This window comes from Somniosus microcephalus, chromosome 4 (genome assembly GCF_052327205.1).
Source record: "Somniosus microcephalus isolate GS21.2 chromosome 4, FLI_Smic_1.0, whole genome shotgun sequence".
Classification (NCBI taxonomy): Eukaryota; Metazoa; Chordata; class Chondrichthyes; order Squaliformes; family Somniosidae; genus Somniosus; species Somniosus microcephalus.
The window spans coordinates 314,109,732-314,128,813 of NC_140990.1; the positions used below are offsets into that span (position 1 = coordinate 314,109,732).

The 19,082-nt window shown below is 49.2% G+C and overlaps 1 protein-coding gene across 2 annotated transcripts in view; it reads left to right on the plus strand.

Moving 5' to 3' along the window:
• The first annotated feature begins 8,020 nt into the window (after positions 1 to 8,020).
• Positions 8,021 to 19,082, plus strand: part of znf142 (zinc finger protein 142) — a 37,847-nt gene continuing 26,785 nt past the window's right edge. Inside the window, exons 1-3 of one of the 2 annotated variants that reach the window (XM_085986753.1) lie at positions 8,021 to 8,240; positions 9,770 to 10,194; positions 15,161 to 15,871. In XM_085986753.1, coding sequence (XP_085842879.1) covers positions 9,846 to 10,194; positions 15,161 to 15,871 — 1,060 coding nt within the window. In that variant the 5' untranslated portion in view covers positions 8,021 to 8,240; positions 9,770 to 9,845. The remainder of the gene's footprint in view (positions 8,241 to 9,769; positions 10,195 to 15,160; positions 15,872 to 19,082) is intronic. The other variant, XM_085986754.1, reaches the window with a different exon arrangement.

Genomic DNA, 19,082 nt, shown 5'->3' on the forward strand with positions numbered 1-19,082 from the left:
GACACCTGGGAATCCCTGGCCCAAGACCACACAAAGTGGAGGAGAAGCATCCGGGAAGGCGCCCAACACCTCGAGTCTCTTCGCCGGGAGCAAGCGGAAGCCCAGCGCAAGGAGTGCACGTCAACCCAAGCACCCCGCCCCCTCAACCACCGTCTGCCCCACCTGTGACAGAGACTGTAGGTCCCGCATTGGACTCATCAGTCACCTGAGAACTCATTTTTAATGTGGAAGCAAGTCATCCTCGGTTCCGAGGGACTGTCGAAGAAGACGTGACTCCAGACCCACAACAATGAGGTTGACTCTTACCAGCCCACTTCGTTGTTTCCACCACCTTCTCGCGTACAACAGCAAAATCCTGCGGACGCTGGAAATCTGAAATAACAGCAAATGCTGGAAATACTCAGCAGGCCAGGCAGCATCCGTGGAGAGAGAAACGGAGTCAACGTTTCAGGTCTGTGACCCTTCGTCAGAACTGGAAAAAGCTGGAGATGTAACAGATATGGAAGGAATTGAAAGAACATACTGTGAAAATGTTGCAAATGGGAATGGCAAAATCATACAGCATGAAAAATGGCAGGGATTATCATCTGAAATTGTTGAACTCGATATTGATATCGCCTGTCACTCTAATTCTCCGCTCCACTCCCACTCTGACCTCTCTGTCCTCTTACATTGTTCCAATGAAGCTCAACGTAAGCTCGAGGAACAGCACCTCATCTTTCGATTGGGCACTTTGCAGCCTTCCGGACCCAATATCGAGTTCAACAATTTCAGATAATCCCTGCCCCCATTTCTCATGCTGTATGATTTTGCCATTCCCATTTGCAACATTTTCACAGTATGTTCTTTCAATTCCTTCCTCCCCTCCTAACCCCCCACCCTGTCTCTGCACCTGCTTAATATCTGTTACATCTCCAGCTTTTTCCAGTTCTGATGAAGGGTCCCAGACCTGAAACGTTAACTCTGTTTCTCTCTCCACGGATGCTGCCTGGCCTGCTGAGTATTTCCAGCATTTTCTATTATTACCACCTTCTCTGGGATGGGTAATAAATGCCCAAACCCTGAGAATGAATTTTTAAAAAAATCAGAATTTGAGTTATGAGGGAAATATAAAGCTGGTCTGGTTTTTTTTGGTAGGAAAGGTGAAAACTAATTGAAGATTTTAAAACTAATGACGGGAATTGACACAGTCGAAACAAGCAAATTGTTTACTGTGGTGAAGGATTTGAATGGCGGGGGATACAAGTTATTTGACACATCAAGACGGTGTCTTCCGCAGACCAATAAGCTCACACACTCTACCTCATCCATTTAAGAAAGAACTTTCATTCATGTAGCATCTTTCACGTCCTCAGGACATCCCGAAGTACTTTTGAAGTGTAGTTACTGTTGCAATGTAGGAAACGCGGCAGCCAATTTGCGCACAGCAAGCTCCCACAAACAGCAATGTGATAAAGACCAGATCATTTGTTTATTAGTGGTGTTGGTTGAGGGATAAATATTGGCCCCAGGACACTGGGGAGAACTCCCCCCTGCTCTTCCTCGAAATAGTGCCGTGGGATATTTTACGTCCACCTGAGAGGTCTCCTTTCTTTAGCTCATGATTCATATTTGTCTGATTATGCCACTGCCTGGGGATGTCTCACTATAGTGGCGCTATATAAATGCAAGTTGTTGCTGAATCTAATGAGACTCTTGTGTCTCTTGCAGCTTCGTTCTTAGTTATGTCCACACCATTCGTGGAGTATGTTGTTGCTTATTTCTACTTCCCATGTGCGATAACTTGCATCTGTCCGCCTTGCCAACCCAGGCTCAGTGGTACTGTTCTCGTCTCGGAGTCAGCCGGTTGTAAGTTCAAGCCCTACTCACGGACTTCAGTGCAGTACTGGCGGAGTGCAGTGCAGTCTTTTGGATAAGACGTTAAACCGAGGCCCCGTCTGAACACACGGGTGGATGTAAACATAGAAACATGGAAGATGGGAGCAGGAGTAGGCCATTCGGCCCCTCGAGCCTACTCCGCCATTCAATGCGATCATGGCTGATCATCCACATTCAGTACCCTGTTCCTGCTTTCTCCCCATATCCCTTGATCCCTTTAGCCTTAAGAAATATATCCAACTCCTTCTTGAATATATTTAATGAATTGGCCTCTACTGCCTTCTGGCGTAGAGAATTCCACAGGTTCACCACTCTCTGGGTGAAGAAATTCCTCCTCATCTCTGTCCTAAATGGCTTACCCCTTATCCTTAGACTGTGACCCCTGGTTCTGGACTCCCCTGCCATCGGGAACAGCCTTCCTGCATCTAAAAGGTTCCATGGCACTATTTGAAGAGCAGGGAAATTCTTCCAGTGTCCTGGTCAATTTTTGTCATTCAACCATTACTAAAACAGGTTGTCTCACTGCTGTTGGTGGGACCTTGCTGTGCGCAAATTGACTGCCGCGTTTCCCCACAGGCCGAAATTAATGAACAGGAAAAGACCAGCTGCTCCATCAAGCCTGCCCCACACTCATGATAGCTGGAACATCCTGGCTAGACACTTCTTCATCCTTCCAACCGCCCCCACCCCATCCTCTCCCAACCCCCGCAGCCATGTAATCTCCCGGGGAAGGCAAAAAAAAAGAAACCCAGGGCCAATAAGGGAAAAATACTTTGGAAAATTCCTCTCTGACGACAGTGACTACACTTCTAAAGTACTTCATTGGCTGCTTTGTGATGTACTGAGGTCATGAAAGGTGCTATATAAATGCAAGTGTGTTGATTAAGTTTCATCTGTCATTGTTCTGCCCACTTACATATATTCTGTAATTTCTCAGCTATCTGTACTCAACGATAGCAATCTCACATAGGAACAGGAGGAGGCCATTCAGCCCCTCGAGCCTGTTCTGCCATTCAATTCGATCATGGCTGATCTGTATCATAGCTCCTTCTAACCGCCTTGGTTCTGTAACCCTTAATACCCTTACCTAACAAAAATCTATCGATCTCAGTTTTGAAATTTTTCAATTGACCCCCCAGCTTCAACAGCTTTTTGGGGGGGGGGGGGGAGAGTTCCAGATTTCCACTACCCTTTGTGTGAAGAAGTGCTTCCTGACATCACCCCTGAACGGCCTGGCTCTAATTTTAAGGTTATGCTCCCTTGTTCTGGACTCCCCCCACCAGAGGAAATAGTTTCACTCTCTCTACCCTATCAACTCCTTTAATCATCTTAATACCTCGATTAGATCCCCCCTTAATCTTCTATACTCGAGGGAATACAAGCCAAGTCCTCATAATTTAACCCTTTTAGCCATGGTATCAATCTGTAACGAACAGGGTGGATAAGGGTGAGCCAGTAGATGTGGTGTATTTGGATTTCCAGAAGGCATTCGATAAGGTGCCACATAAAAGATTACTGCATAAGATAAGAGCTCACGGAGTTGAGGGTAACATATTAGCATGGATGGATAGAGAATTGGCTAACTAACAGAAAGCAGAGAGTCAGGATAAATGGGTCATTTTCCAGTTGGCAAACGGTAACTAGTGGGGTACCACAGGGATCGGTGCTGGGGCCGCAACTATTTACAGTCTACATTAATGACTTGGATGAAGGGACCGAGTGTAATGTAGCCAAGTTTGCGGATGATACAAAGATGGGTGGGAAAGCAAGTTGTGCAGAGGACTCAAAGAATCTGCAAAGGGATATAGACAGGCTAAGTGAGTGGGCAAACATTTGGCAGATGGAGTATAATGTGGGTAAGTGTGAGGTTATCCACTTTGGCAGGAAAAATAAAAAAGCAAATTATTATTTAAATGGAGAGAGATTACACAATGCTACAGTTCAGAGGGACCTTGGGGTCCTTGTGCATGAAACACAAAAAGTTAGCATGCAGGTACAGCAAGTAATCAAAAAGGCAAATGGAATGTTGGCCTTTATTTCAAGGGGGTTGGAGTATAAAAGCAGGGAAGTCCTGCTACAACTGTACAGGGTATTGGTGAGACCACACCTTGAGTACTGCGAACAGTTTTGGTCTCCTTATTTAAGGAAGGATATACTTGCATTGGAGGCAGTTCAGAGATGATTCACTAGGTTGATTCCTGAGATGAGGGGGTTGACTTATGAAGAAAAGTTGAGCAGGTTGAGCCTATACCCACTGGAATTTAGAAGAATGAGAGGTGATCTTATTGAAATATATAAGATACTGAGGGGGCTTGACAAGGTAGATGCAGAGAGGATGTTTCCCCTCGTGGGGAAATCTAGAACTCGGTGGTATAGTTTCAGAATAAAGGGTCGCCCTTTTAGAACTGAGATGAGGAGGAATTTCTTCTCTCAGAGGGTCGTAAATCTGTGAAATTCTCTGCCCCAAAGAGCCATGGAGGCTGGGTCATTAAATACATTTAAGTTGGAGATAGACAGATTTTTGCAAGATAAGGGAGTGAAGGGTTATGGGGAGCGGGCGGGGAAGTGGCTTTGAGCCCAAGATCAGCTCCTATTTCTTATGTTATGTAATCTGCGCTGCAAGGCCAGTATATCCTTCCTGAGGTGAGGTGCCCAGAACTGAACACAGTGTCCAGCTGGGGTCTGAACAGAGCGTTATACAACTGTAGCATAACTTCCACCCGTTTGTACTCCAGGCCCCTCGAGATAAAGGCCAACATTCCATTAGACTTTTTAATTATGTTTTGTACCTGTCCACTGGCTTTTAGTGATTTCTGTACTTAGATACCCAAATCTCTCTGCTCCTCCACAGTTCCAAGCTTCTCACCATTTAGAAAATACTCTGATCTATCTTTCTTGGGTTCAAAGTGGATGACCTCACACTTTCCCACACTGAACTCCATCTGCCACAGTTCTGTCCACTTACTTAATCTATCAATGTCCCTTTGCAACTTTCTGTTCCCATCTACACTATTTACTGTGTCACCTCTGAGTCAGAAGGTCGTGGGTTCGAGGCACACTTTGGAGACATGATGGCCCAGAAATTCGGGTCGGAGGCTTCCCGCGAGTGCAAGCCCCCGACCTGCACTTACCTAGAGCGCCGGCCGTTGTGCTGTGGGCCCGCGTGGGATTCCGATCCCGGGCCTGCTCCAACTGCCGGCGCGCAGTGCTTGCGTATCCCGGGGCGCAGTTAGTTCGAAGCGTCTCCTGGGATCACATGGGCCATGGAAAGCCAATGGTAGCAGGGAATGCTTCATTCATAAAATTGACAGGAAGAGCTGTCAAAACTATGAATACAATTCAGCCCCAAAACATAACTAAAACTTCAAATAAATTTTTAAAAAATCATCACATTTTAAAAATATCTATAAATTACATAAAATAACTATTTTAAACAATAATTTAAATTTTTGAAAAAATTAATTACAGTTTCTAATGAAATAAACTTACCTTTCTTTAAAGTATTTAAAAATAATAAACCTGTGGAAAAAAAGTTTTAATTTTACTTAATTCACCACTTACCTTGTTAAAAGCAGGCCTTGCGACTGCTTTTTACAAGCATAGCTCCTGGAGACTTACCCTCCCCGGAGAAAGCTGGAAAAAAAACCGGAAGTTCCAGGCGTACGCGCTGCCTCTCCGGCGCACGCATTCGACCTGTGAACCCCTTCCTTTAAGGGAACGGAAGTTCCGGTTTCCCGCGCATGCGCAGTGCATGCACGAAACCGGCACTTTCGTTGGGCCTACGCGTGAGTACTCAGCGTGTACTTGTCCATGGGGACCTGAAGTTCTGGCCCATGCATATGAGCACATAATCAGACTGACACTCTAGTGCAGTACTGAGGGAGTGCTGCACTGTCGGAGGTTCGGTTTCTCGGATGAGACGTTAAACCGAGGCCCCCGTCTGCTCTCCCAGATGCACTTTAAAGATCCCACGGCCACTATTTGAAGAGAGGTAGGGGAATTATCCCGGTGTCCTGGCCAATATTTATCCCTCAACCAACATCACTAAAATAGATTATCTGTTCATTATCACATGTGGGAGCTTGCTCTGTGCAAATTGCCTGCCGCGTTTCCTACATTACAACAGTGACTACACTTCAAAGGTACTTCATCGGCTGTAAAGCGCTTTGAGACGTTCTGAGGTTGTGTCTGAGGCTGAACCTTGGTGTCATATTTGACAATGAAATGAGCTTCCGACGACATATCCGCAGCGTAACTAAGACCGCCTACTTCCACCTCCGTAACATCGCCCGTCTCCGCCCTTACCTCAGCTCATCCGCTGCTGAAACCCTCATCCATGCCTTTGTTACCTCTAGACTTGACTATTCCAACACACTCCTGGCTGGCCTCCCACATTCCTCCCTAAGTAAATTTGAGGTCATCCAAAACTCGGCTGCCCGTGTCCTAACTCGCACCAAGTCCCGTTCGCCCATCAACCCTGTGCTCATTGACCTACATTGGCTCCCGGTTAAGCAACGCCTCGATTTCAAAATTCTCATCCTTGTTTTCAAATTCCTCCATGGCCTCGCCCCTCCTTATCTCTGTAATCTCCTTCAGCCCCTCAACCCCCCACAAAATATCTGCAGTCCTCTAATTCTGCCCTCTTGAGCATCCCTGATTATAATCGCTCAACCATTGGTGGCCGTGCCTTCTGTTGCCTAGGCCCTAAGCTCTGGAATTCCCTCCCTAAACCTCTCCACCTCTCCTCCTTTCAGACGCTCCTTAAAACTGACCTCTTTGACCGAGCTTTTGGTCACCTGCCCTAATTTCTCCTCATGTGGCTTGGTGTCAAATTTCTTGTCTTATAACACTCCTGTGAAGCATCTTGGGACGTTTTACTACGTTACAGGCGCTATATAAATACAAGTTGTTGTTAAATGGCGCTATAGAAATGGGAGTTCTTTCCTCTTTCCATTGCACTGCCCTATCTCTTTTGGTATTTACATAAAAATTGATCATAGAATTACTCAAGAAGCTCGACACCATCCAGGACAAAGCAGCCCGCTTGATTGGCACCCCATCCACCACCGGCGTACTGTGGCTGCAGTGTGTACCATCTACAAGATGCACTGCAGCAACTCGCCAAGGCTTCTTCGGCAGCACCTCCCAAACCCACGACCTCCACCACCTAGAAGGACAAGGGCAGCAGGTGCATGGGAACACCACCACCTCCAAGTTCCCCTCCAAGTCACACACCATGCTGACTTAGTAGTATATCGCCAGTCCTTCATTGTCGCTGGGACAAAGTCCTGGAACTCCTTCCCTAACAGCGCTGTGGGAGCACCTTCACCACACGGACTGCAGCGGTTCAAGAAGGCGGCTCACCACCACCTTCTCAGGGGCAATTAGGGATGGGCAATAAATGTTGGCCTTGCCAGCGACGCCCACATCCCATAAATGAATAAAAACAAATACAGCACAGAAACTGGCCATTCGGCGCAGTTAGTCTGTGCCGGTGTTTATACTCCTCAGGAGTCTCCATCTGCCTCATCTCAGTCTTTCAGCATATCTTTCTATTCCCTTTTCTCTCATGTACTCGTCCAGTTTACTTTTTGAATTTGAATTTCTGAGGCCCAACTCAACGGCTATCTCAGAATGCCAATGGGGGATTGGTTTTTGTTTTGGGTCTGTGAGCTTTTGCCCATTGTCCTGGGCTGCAATGTAGGATGCCCACATGGGAATTGGAAGAGGCCATTCAGCCCCTCCAGCCTGCTCTGCCATTCAACCATATGGTGGCTGATCTGCTTCCTAACTCCATATACCCGCCTTTGGCCCATATCCCTTAACACCTCTGGTTAACAAAACGCTGTCAACGTCAGAGTTAAAATTAAGAATAAATTTAAAAAAAAATCCCCTTCCAGCCATTGCCCACTGGTCTGCCCTAACTCAAAATGGCGGCTGCTGCTTCACCCTGTGACGTTCCAAACAATAGAGCCTTCCTATTGGCCAAACTGCCCACTCAGGGGGGCTTTTAACTACGGGCATAGGTGTCCGACCTGAAGCCTAAGAGATTTTTTAATTTTTTAAAGAACGTAACGATCGAAATCTTAAAATAAAAAACCCAAATTGCAGCGCAATCCTAATGACGGGGTGTCAATTGGCGATGGGATGTGCTCGTCGGGGAACAACAACAATAACAAAAAGGTGTCCACGGCGCCGGTTATTTGTCAGGCACTGAGGCGAACGCGAAGAAAGAGCGGAAATAAATGTCAGGCGGGCGGGCGGCAAAAAAACCGCTCGGGCCCGGGAGAGTGCGCGGCCCCGCGAGGGAGAGGGGGCGGCAGCGGGAGCGCGCGGTGCCCGGGAGCGGGGAGAGAGCACGGGTAAGTACCGGGCCAGACCGGGCCGCCATTCAACCCCACCGCGGGCTGAGAGAGAGCGAGCGAGGGGCGGGCGGGCCCGCCCGCCGCCCGATACCGGGCCACGGTCTCCCTGGCAACCGCCCCTCACCCCCACCCCCTTTACCCCTCTCCCTCCCCCTGTCCGTGCCCCTCTCCTCGCCCCGTCCCCCTCTCCTTGCCCCCTCTCTCACCCCCTTTTCGCTGTCCTTGCCCTCACCCCCTCTCCCACCCCTTCTTGCCCTGTCTTTGCCCCTCTCGCCCTGTCCTTGTCCACCTCTAGCCCTGTCTTTGTCCCCCTCTCGCCCTGTCCTTGCCCCCTCTCTCACCCCCTCTCGCCCCCTCTCACTCCCCCTCTCGCCCCCTCTCTCACTCCCCTGTCCTCGCCCCCTCTCTCACTCCCTCTCGCCCTGTCCTCACTCCCTCTCGCCCCCTCTCTCGCTCCCTCTCGCCCTGTCCTCACTCCCTCTCGCCCTGTCCTCGCCCCCTCTCGCCCTGTCCTCGCCCTGTCCTCGCCCCCTCTCTCACTCCCCTGTCCTCGCCCCCTCTCTCACTCCCCTGTCCTCGCCCCCTCTCTCGCCCCCTCTCTCGCCCTGTCCTCGCCCCCTCTCTCGCCCCCTCTCTCACCCCCCTCTCGCCCTGTCCTCGCCCCCTCTCTCGCCCCCTCTCTCGCCCTGTCCTCGCCCCCTCTCTCGCCCTGTCCTCGCCCCCTCTCTCGCCCTGTCCTCGCCCCCTCTCTCGCCCCCCTCTCTCGCCCCCTCTCTCGCCCTGTCCTCGCCCCCCTCTCTCGCCCCGCCTCTCACTCCCTCTCGCCCCCTCTCTCGCCCCCTCTCGCCCTGTCCTCGCCCCCCTCTCTCGCCCCCCCTCTCTCGCCCTGTCCTCGCCCCCTCTCGCCCTGTCCTCGCCCCCTCTCGCCCTGTCCTCGCCCCCTCTCGCCCTGTCCTCGCCCCCTCTCGCCCTGTCCTCGCCCCCTCTCGCCCTGTCCTCGCCCCCTCTCGCCCTGTCCTTGCCCCCTCTCCCACCCCCCTGCAAATTTTTCCTTTTCAAGTTTTCACCCAATTCCCTTTTGAAAGTTACTATTGAATCTGCTTCCACCGCCCTTTCAGGCAGCGCGTTCCAGATCACAACAACGCGCTGCATAAAAAAAAATTCTCATCTCCCCTCTGGTTATTTTGCCGATTACCTTTAACCTGTGTCCTCTGGTCACCGACCTTTCTGCCACTGGAAACAGTTTCTCCTTATTTACTCTTATCAAAACCCTTCATTATTTTGAATGCCTCTATTAATTCTCCACTTTAACCTTCCCTGCTCCAAGGAGAACAACTCCAGCTTCTCTAGTCTCTCCACATAACTGAAGTCCCTCATCCCTTTGTTGTTCTTCCAATTTTCTCCCCCCCCCCCCCGGTTCTTTTGCCAATTACCGTAAATCTGTGTCCTCTGGTTACTGACCACTGCTGCCAGTGGAAAGAGTTTCTCCTTATTAAATCTTATCAAAACCCTTTGTGTGTCGACAGGACTCAGTTCTGAACAGGAAGGGTTGACGGCCAAAGCAACTGGACGGCAACGAGGGCGAAAGGCGTCAAGGCCAAGATGGAAGAGCAGGGAGGAGGCGTAGAGGACAATAGCGGCATCTACACGGACTTCGCTCCCAAGCAGGACTACGCGCTCCATGGCATCGTCGAGCTGCGGGGCGGACCGCCCGGTCTCCAAAGTGGCGGGTGCTTCAGCGTGGACGTGGCGCACCTCATGGCGGCGGACGGGCGGTGCACTGACCCTCGTGACGAGCCCGGTTGCAAGGACACACGGCAAGCCGTGACCCTGGAGGTGACGCTAGAGTCCACGCAGGAGCTGTTGGAGAGCGGCGAAGAGTGCGACGGGAAGAACCTCGCGCAAACCGTCCAACGGGACGGAAAGATGGAGGCAGCTAACGACCCACCAGGTACCTTAACTTGGTCTCTTTTCTCGGTGCTGTAGTGTGACGGAGGCTTGTTGTACTGTCCAGATGAGTCCATGAAGAGCAACCCTGAAGTAGCTACTACCCAGCGTAAGCAGATACTAGCGGCCAGGACTGTCCAAGCTACAGGTACATTATCCTTTGTGCTCCAGACCCCATTTTCAATTATAGGAACATTGGAGGAGCGCAGAGATCTCGGAGGGTTGTGGGGTTGGGGGAGATTACAGAGATAGGGAGGGGGGTGCGAGGCCATGGAGGGATTTGAACACAAGGCTGAGAATTTTAAACTCGAGACGTTGCCGGACCGGGAGCCAGTGTAGGTCAGCGAGCGCAGGGGGTGATGGGTGAACGGGACTTGGTGCGAGTTAGGACACGGGCAGCAGAGTTTTGGATGAGGTGACGTTCACAGAGGGGGGGGAAGATGGGAGGCCGACTACGAGAGCATTGGAATAGTTGAGTCTGGAGGTACAATTGACCTCCACATCCCTGGACTATGAAAGGGTTAGTTGGGGTTCCTGCTCACAAACCTAATGACCCCTACTGCAAAATGCGTGTGTGAGGATTGAGTGGGGTTAGGAAGAGGCTTGTCTGTAATGCCCCGCCAAACCCCCCCCCCCCCTCCCCCAGCTGTGGCTCTGGGTTGCACTCTCGCCTCTGAGTCAGAAGGTTGTGGGTTCAAGTCTCACTCCAGTGCGGTGCTGAGGGAGTGCTGCACTGTCAGAGCTGCCGTCCTTCAGATGAGACGTTAAACCAAGGCCCCGTCTGCTTGCTCAGGTGGACATAAAAGATCCCATGGCACTATTTTGAAGAAGAGCAGGGGAGTTCTCCCCAGTGACCTGGGCCCAATACTTAACGCTCAATCAACATCACTAAAAACAGACTATCTGGTCGTTGTCACATTGCTGTTTGTGGGAGCTTGCTGTGCACAAATTGGCTGCTATGTTTCCTACATTAAAAGAGTGACGACACTTCCAAAAGTTCTTCATAGGCTGTAAAGCGCTTTGGGACGTCCTGAGGTTATGAAAGGCGCTATAGAAATGCAAGTCTTTTTTGATGCTCAATATTTCGGGTTACACAGAAGGAATGGCCACTTGCGTGAGGTATTGGAGGGAGCTCGTTGTCTGTGGAACCTACTTCACAGCTGGAGTGATCCGATCTCCATGATAGGAACAGGAGTAGAGCATTCAGCCTCTCGAGCCTGTTCCGCCATTCAATTAGATCACGGCTGATCTGTATCTTAACTCCATCCACCCGCCTTGGTTCCATATCCCTTAATACCCTTAATCAATCAATCAATCTCCGTTTTGAGATGATCAACAGCTTTTTGCGGGGCGGCGGGGGGAGGTGGGGGCGGACGAGTTCCAGATTTCCACAACCCTTTGTGTGAAGAAGTGCTTCCTGAATGACTGACTGAGCTTTAATGTTAAGGTTCTGCAATAAAGGCTAACATATATGTTTGTTTTAATTTGTTCATGGGATGTGGGTGTCGCTGGCAAGGCCAGCATTTATTGCCCATCCCTAATTGCCCTTGAGAAGGTGGTGGTGAACCGCCTGCTTGAACCACTGCCGTCCGTGTGGTGAAGGTGCTCCCACAGTGCTGTTAGGGAAGGAGTTCCAGGATTTTGACTCGGTGACGATGAAGGAATGGTGATGCAGGAAACTCTTTTTTTTTATCCGGCACCGACGGGACCGGTGTGGTGCCGGTTTATCAAAAAGTCTGGATTATAGAGAGGTATAGGAAAAGGTACGAGAGCCCCGTACACGGCCACAGATCCAGGCGTCCCTGTTGCATGGCAACAGGTGCAGGAACCCCGGCTACACAGCCACAGATCCAGGAACGGCCACTAATATGAAGTAAAACTTACCAGAACCTATTCCTGAATTTTGCCGGTTAACAGAGATTTCCGGTTATTTAGGTGTTGGTACATCAAGAGTTTCCTGTCTGTCTCTCTCTGTCTCTCTCTCTGTCTCTCTCTCTGTCTCTCTCTCTCTCTCTCTCTCTCTCTCTCTCTCTCTCCAATTCCAATTCCAATTCAAATGCTTTATTGGCATGAAAGTTTACAGAGAACCATATTGCCAAAGCTTACATAGCAAAAAGGTACAGTTTTCCAACATTCTGTAGGTGTCAATCGATTTGACATTTGTTGGGTACATACAATATTACTTTTAAACAATATTAATTTTAAACAGTCTTTCTACTTCATTTGGTACGTTCAATATTAATTTTAAACAGTCTTAATTTTAAACAGTCCTCAGGTTGTGACATGTTGTTACATATTTGGCCCCAAGGTATGGTCTGTCTCCTTCTCCCAGGACTAATCTCAATTTTGACAGGTCATCCAATTCCTTGAAATCTGGGGTTGTTTGGCTTAGCTTGTTGAATAATATGTTTCTTGATGTGTTGAATTTTTCGCATTTTAGGAGGAAATGCATTTCTGTTTCAACCTCGCCGGCCAGACATTGATCGCATATTCTATTCTCTCTAGGCTGCCAGGATTTCTTGTATCTGCCTTTTTCAATTTCCAGTTGGTGGTCGCTTAGTCTGTACCTGGTGAGGGTCTGTCTCTGTTTTGTGTCTCTGATGGTCGTGAGGTAGTCTGCCAGTTTATATTCTCTTTTTAGGGCCCGGTAACATTCTAATCTGCTTTGGCTTTCGGTTATTTTGTTCCAATGTTCCAGGTAGGTTTCTTTGCATTGTTTAATGATTTGGTTCACTCGGATTGGTGTTTGGACGGCTGTGTTGGTCTGGGGCTGGTCAGGGTCCGGCTGAGTACTTAGTTTCAGTAGCAGCTGACTCAGGGGACTCTTTTCTGGGTTTAGCTCTTGGGTCTGAAAGGCTTTGAAATGAAGGGTGTCTGGGGAGCTAGATTTGAGGTGATTTAGGAAGTTTAGTGCTCGTTTTTGGATGTTTATTATCAGTGGGTATCTGCCTAGTTCGGCTCTGCATGCATTTGTTGGCGTTTTTCTTTGGGTGCGAAGAATGCTTCGGCAGAATTCTGCATGTAGGGCTTCTATTGTGTGTTTTTCCCATTTAGTGTAGCTTTGGTGATTTAGCGGGCCCCATACTTCACTACCGTACAGTGCAATGGGCAGGATTATGCTGTCAAATATTTTGAGCCAGATTTTGATTGGGATTTGGATGTTGTAGAATTTTCTTTTTATTGCATATAGGGCTCTTCGGGCTTTTTCTTTTAGTGCATTCACTGCTATGCTGAAGCTCCCTGATGCTGTAATAGTTAGACCAAGGTAGGTGTAGCTCATAGTGTGTCCTATAGCGGTATCACTGAGGGTAAACTGGTATTTGTTTTCCTGACATCTGGGCCTTTTTTGAAAAATCATGATGTTGGTTTTCTTTAGATTTACTGTTAGAGCCCAATTTTGGCAGTATTTGTCGAGTAGGTCTAGTTGTTGCTGTAATCCCTGTTCTGTGGGAGACAGCAGAACCAGGTCGTCCGCATAGAACAGGGATTTCACTTCTCCATCCAGGAGACGGAGACCTGGTGACTCGCTTTGCTCCAGCATGTCTGCTAATTCATTTATGTATATGTTGAACAGGGTCGGGCTCAAATTGCAGCCCTGCCGGACGCCTCTTCTCTGGGTGAAGAAATCGGTGCGTTTGTCTCCAATTTTGACCCCGCATTTGTTTTTCAGATACATTGATTTAATAAGGTTATAGACTTTGCCCCCTATTCCACACTGAAGCAGTTTATAATAGAGCCCTTCGTGCCATATAGAGTCAAAGGCTTTCTTGAAGTCGATGAAACAGGCGAATATTTTCCCATTTTTTGTTTGGTGTATATGTTTTCCAATGAGGGTGTGAAGGGTATAGATATGGTCGGCAGTGCGGTGTTTTGGAAGAAAACCTATTTGGTTTTTTCTGAGGATATTATGTTTGTTAAGAAAATCAAGTCTCTCTGTCTCTCTCTCTGTCTCTCTCTCTCTCTCTCTGTCTCTCTGTCTCTCTCTCTCTGTCTCTCTCTCTCTCTCTCTCTCTGTCTCTCTCTCTCTCTGTCTCTCTCTGTCTCTCTGTCTCTGTCTCTGTCTCTCTCTCTCTCTCTCTCAATTCAATTCAATTCAAATCGCTTTATTGGCATGACAAGTTACATCTTATGTTGCCAAAGCATCGGAAAACATTCATGTTTGTTCACAAAAATACAGATCTATCCATACAGTGTATAAACAGATATATCCCTGAGTGTATAAATATACTTTCATATAATTTATATATACTCTTTTCTTATACTTAGTGGTTGTCCCTCTGTTTATGGCAAGCTGTAACATAGTGTGCCGCTAGTGTTACACAATTTCTCTCTTCCCCTAGTAGGTATGGGAGTTTTTGGTCGTCATTCAAATTTCTGAATTCCAGGCATATTTTTGTGAATTTTGGGTAGAAATTATCCCTTATGCCCTGATCTCTGTCTCTCTGTCTCTCTGTCTCTGTCTCTGTCTCTCTCTCTCTCTCTGTCTCTCTCTGTCTCTCTCTCTCTGTCTCTCTCTCTCTGTCTCTCTCTGTCTCTCTCTCTCTCTGTCTCTCTCTCTCTGTCTCTCTCTCTCTGTCTCTCTCTCTCTCTGTCTCTCTCTCTCTGTCTCTCTCTCTCTCTGTCTCTCTCTCTGTCTCTCTCTCTGTCTCTCTCTGTCTCTCTCTCTCTCTCTCTCCAAGTCAGAATGGTTGTGACTTGGAGGGGAGCTAGTGATCTTGCTGCCCTTGCCCTTGCCCTTCTAGGTGGTAGAGGTCGTTGGGTTTGGGAAGTGCAATTGCTTGTTGTAGCTACATGTTAACTTTCAGTGATTTGTGCACCGGGTCACCCGGGTCCCTCTGCGTACCAGGGTAATTGCAGGAGCAGAGCCAAGTCCCAGCACCTCGTGTGGTGTCACCCGAGTAAGACATTGGCTTGTAGTCTGGCCCTTGGATAAATAATGAGCCAAACTGACCGACGGTTTATGTTCTCAGCAGATGCTTTGATCCGAATGGAAGGACTTTACTGCTGCCAGCAATGCCACGAGAGCTTTGAGAACCAGAACCTTTTGGCCGATCACCTGCAGCATCACACACCGGGCGCTAACTGCCCTCTGTCTCCCAGGCGCGAAGACGAGGACGGATCGCAGGCGACGCGCCCTGGGACGGCGCGCAGGAAGCACGGCGCGGGTGGCGAGGAAAACGGCGGCACCGTGGCCACTTTTGCCCGGGAGAAGTACCCATGCCCGGTCTGCGGCAAAAAATTCACCCGGGCGCGGGCCTTGAAGGAGCACGAGGGCACGCACGGCAGCGGCGAGGTGGGGGGCCGCTGCAGTGAGCCCCCTGGGCAGTCGAGAGCTCGTCGCGGTGCCAAGCCCATCCCCTGCCCTTACCGGGCCTGCGAGCTGGTGTTCTGGAGCGCGGCGGAGATGGAGGAGCACCGACGCGGCCACTACCCGTTCCGCTGCGACCAGTGCGATTTCGTTTGCTCCAGTGCCAAGCTCTTTGCGCAGCACAAGAAGCGGGGGCGGCTGAAGGCCAGGAAGTTCAAGTGCAAACTCTGCCCCTTCAAGACCTGCGGCCCGTGCGACCTGAGCAAGCACTACAGCGGGGCGCATCGAGGCAAAGCAGCTTACGGCTGCAACAGGTGTGACTTCACCAGCCGCTACCGCAAAGTTTTGAAGAAGCACCTGACTGTGCACTCTGGTGGGTACCTCGCGCCATTCACCGCGCGGCACACATGCTCGTTCCCACCGTTGTACAGTAGACTAGTGGTTATGATACCGGACTAGCAATCCGGAGGTTGAGAGTTCAAATCCCATCGTGGTCTGGCACCAGATAAAATAATATTTGGAATGCACTCTCTGATAGGCTGGTGGATTCAGATTCAATACATAAATAAGAACATAAGAATTAGGAGCAGGAGTCGGCCATACGGCCCCTCGAGCCTGCTCTGCCATTCAATAAGATCATGGCTGATCTTCAACCTCAACTCCACTTTCCCACCGTATCCCTTGATTCCCCTAGAGTCCAAAAATCTATCGATCTCTGTCTTGAATATACTCAATGACTGAGCCTCCACAGCCCTCTGGGGTAGAGAATTCCAAAGATTCACCACCCTCTGAGTGAAGAAATTCCTCTCGGTCTTAAATGGCCGACCCCTTATCCTGAGACTATGCCCCCTAGTTCTAGACTCTCCAGCCAGGGGAAACAGCCTCTCAGCATCTACCCTGTCGATCCCCCTCAGTATCTTCTGTTTCAATGAGATCACCTCTCATTCTTCTAAACTCCAGAGAGTATAGGCCCATTCTACTCAAACTCGCCTCACGGGACAGCCCTCTCACCCCAAGGATCAGTCTAGTGAACCAATAGTAGCCTTCAAAAGGGAATTGGATAAATACTTGAAGGAGAAAACGTTGCAGGGAAATGGGGAAAGCGCGGGGGAGTGGGACTGACTGGATCGCTCTTCGAGAAGAGCCGGTGCAGACTCGATGGGCTGATTGGCCTCCTTCTGTGCTGTGCTATTCTATGATTCTAAAAAATGACCATGTTTTAAAAACCCCAACTGGTTCGTTAATGTCTTTCGGGGAAGGGGACCTGCCGACCTTACCCGGTCTGGCCTATACGTGACTCCAGTCCCACATTATGTGGTTGACCCTTGGAGTTGGACAATAAATACTGCTTTGCCATTGTTGCCTCCAGCAACAACAACTTGCATTTATAGAGCTCCTTTAACGTAGTAAAACAACCCAAAGGGCTTCACAGGATTGTTATGAAACAAAACTTGACACCGAGCCACATAAAGACATATTAGGACAGGTAAGTTAGGTTTTAAGGAGCGTCTTAAAGGAGGAGAGAGCAGTAGAGAGGCGGAGAGCTTTAGGGAGGGAATTCCAGAGCTTGGGGCCCCGGCAGCTGAAGGCACGGCCGCCAATGGCTACACTGGGTCTTGACTCCCCATGTACATTGACTAGTTTATTACCAAAAATCTTGCACTGCCTGTCCACAAACATTACTTCCCATTGACAGAAAAGTTTGACCAAATATTGGGACAACATTTAACATTGTAAATTGCTATGTCAATCTTATCCCATTCTGTTTTGTGCTGTGACCTGTCATGGTGTAGTGTGGGCTCTGGCTCCTAGGTGGCTCCACGGAACAGTTTTTTTTTAAAGTTGCTCAACTCCATGTTTGTATATAAAAGAAAGGTTGCGTTTATTTCCAACACCAGATCTCTGGTCACTTTGGAGGACAAGACCTGATTTCTGATCGGTCCCTTTGGAGGACAAGACCCACCCAGTAGTTTCTCTGGAATATGTAATTAGATGCTGCCTGCCTAAGTAATCAATCAGTTTGCAAAGTGTAATTCGAGCCATTCTGACAGCCAGACTCCAGGCAGAACAGAGCTCACGTAGAACAGACAGGGCTCATCCTCGCAGGTTAAGACATTCTCCCCCCACCGCGCCCCCCCACAAGTTACTGACCTCCCCCTGCCCCCCCTCCCCATCCCCACAAGTTCCTAACCTTCCTCCCACTCCCAAGTTCCTGACCTCCTCCCTCCGCCCGAGTTCCTGACCCCAGCTCAAGTCCTCCCCTCTTCCCGCCCCCACCCACCCACAAACCGGGTTCCTGACCTTCTTGCACCCAACAAGTTCCCGACCTTCCTCGCCACCCCCCTCATAGATGGGGCATTGTGTGTGGATCATGGATTATTAACCGGTTTATTGGGTATGAAGTGAATAGTGACAGTGTCGTGACTTCCGGATTTCGCCCAGTCCAATGTTGTCATTTGCCACACACGCACCGAGCTTTCTGAGAAATCAACCAGGTGTAGGGGGAGGGGAGGGAGAACGTGGTGTGGGTGTAAAGAGGGTGGGGTTGGAAGAACGTGATCTGTCTTCCCATCTGGATCACATTCTTGCTCTCATCCACCACCCCACCCCCCCCCCCACCTTTAGACCTGGATCATGTTCTTTCCCCATCCCCACTGTGTTGTTCGTGCTCTTTACCCCCCTCCTCCCAGAGTTCCTGACCGGTTTCTCTTTTTTTTTCTCTCTCTCTGTCTTTCCGTCCGTCGCCCTCTTTCCCCCCGCCACCCTCCGATTCTCCATCTCCCTTTTCGATCTTGTCTCTTTTCTCCCCCCTCCCCTGGCCACTAATGGATCTAGTTCACCCACGGAGCCGAGGAAAGCATGGCCCACGGTGCAGGCCACAACTGTTGGGTACTGCGATACGGCGCGCATGCACAGAAGGCCGCAAAAATGTTTGTCGATAATCACAGCGATAAAAGAATTGTATTGATAATTGGAAGAGAGCCATACCACGGTCACTTTACGAATAACATTTTGAAATCTTGAGCCTTAAACCTTGGGAGCTGTAGTTAATACAAAGGAAGACTGCAACAAAATACAAGAAGACATTAATAAACTTGTAGAATGGACGTTTCATTGCCAAATTCATTTCAATATAGATAAGTGTGAGGTGGTACATTTTGGTAGGAAAAATAAGGAGACCACATATTCCTGGGAAAATAAGAGTCTAAATGGGGTGGAGGACCAAGGGGATCTAGGGGTGCAGATACACAAATCACTAAAAGTAGCGACGCAGGTTAGTGAGGCCATTAAAAAAGCAAACCAAGCACTGGGGGTTTATTTCTAGAGGGATAGAATTGAAAAGTAGGGAAGTTAATGTAAAACTTGTATCGAACCTTGGTTAGACCACACTTGGAGTTACTGGGCACAGTTCTGGTCTCCGTATTATAAAAAGGATACAGAGGCACTGGAGAAGGTGCAAAAAAGATTTACTAGAATGATAGCCGAACCAAGAGGTTCTAACTATCGGGAAAGACTGAGCAGGCTGGGGCTCTTTTCTCTAGAAAAGAGAAGGCTGAGGGGACACCTGATCGAGGTCTATAAGA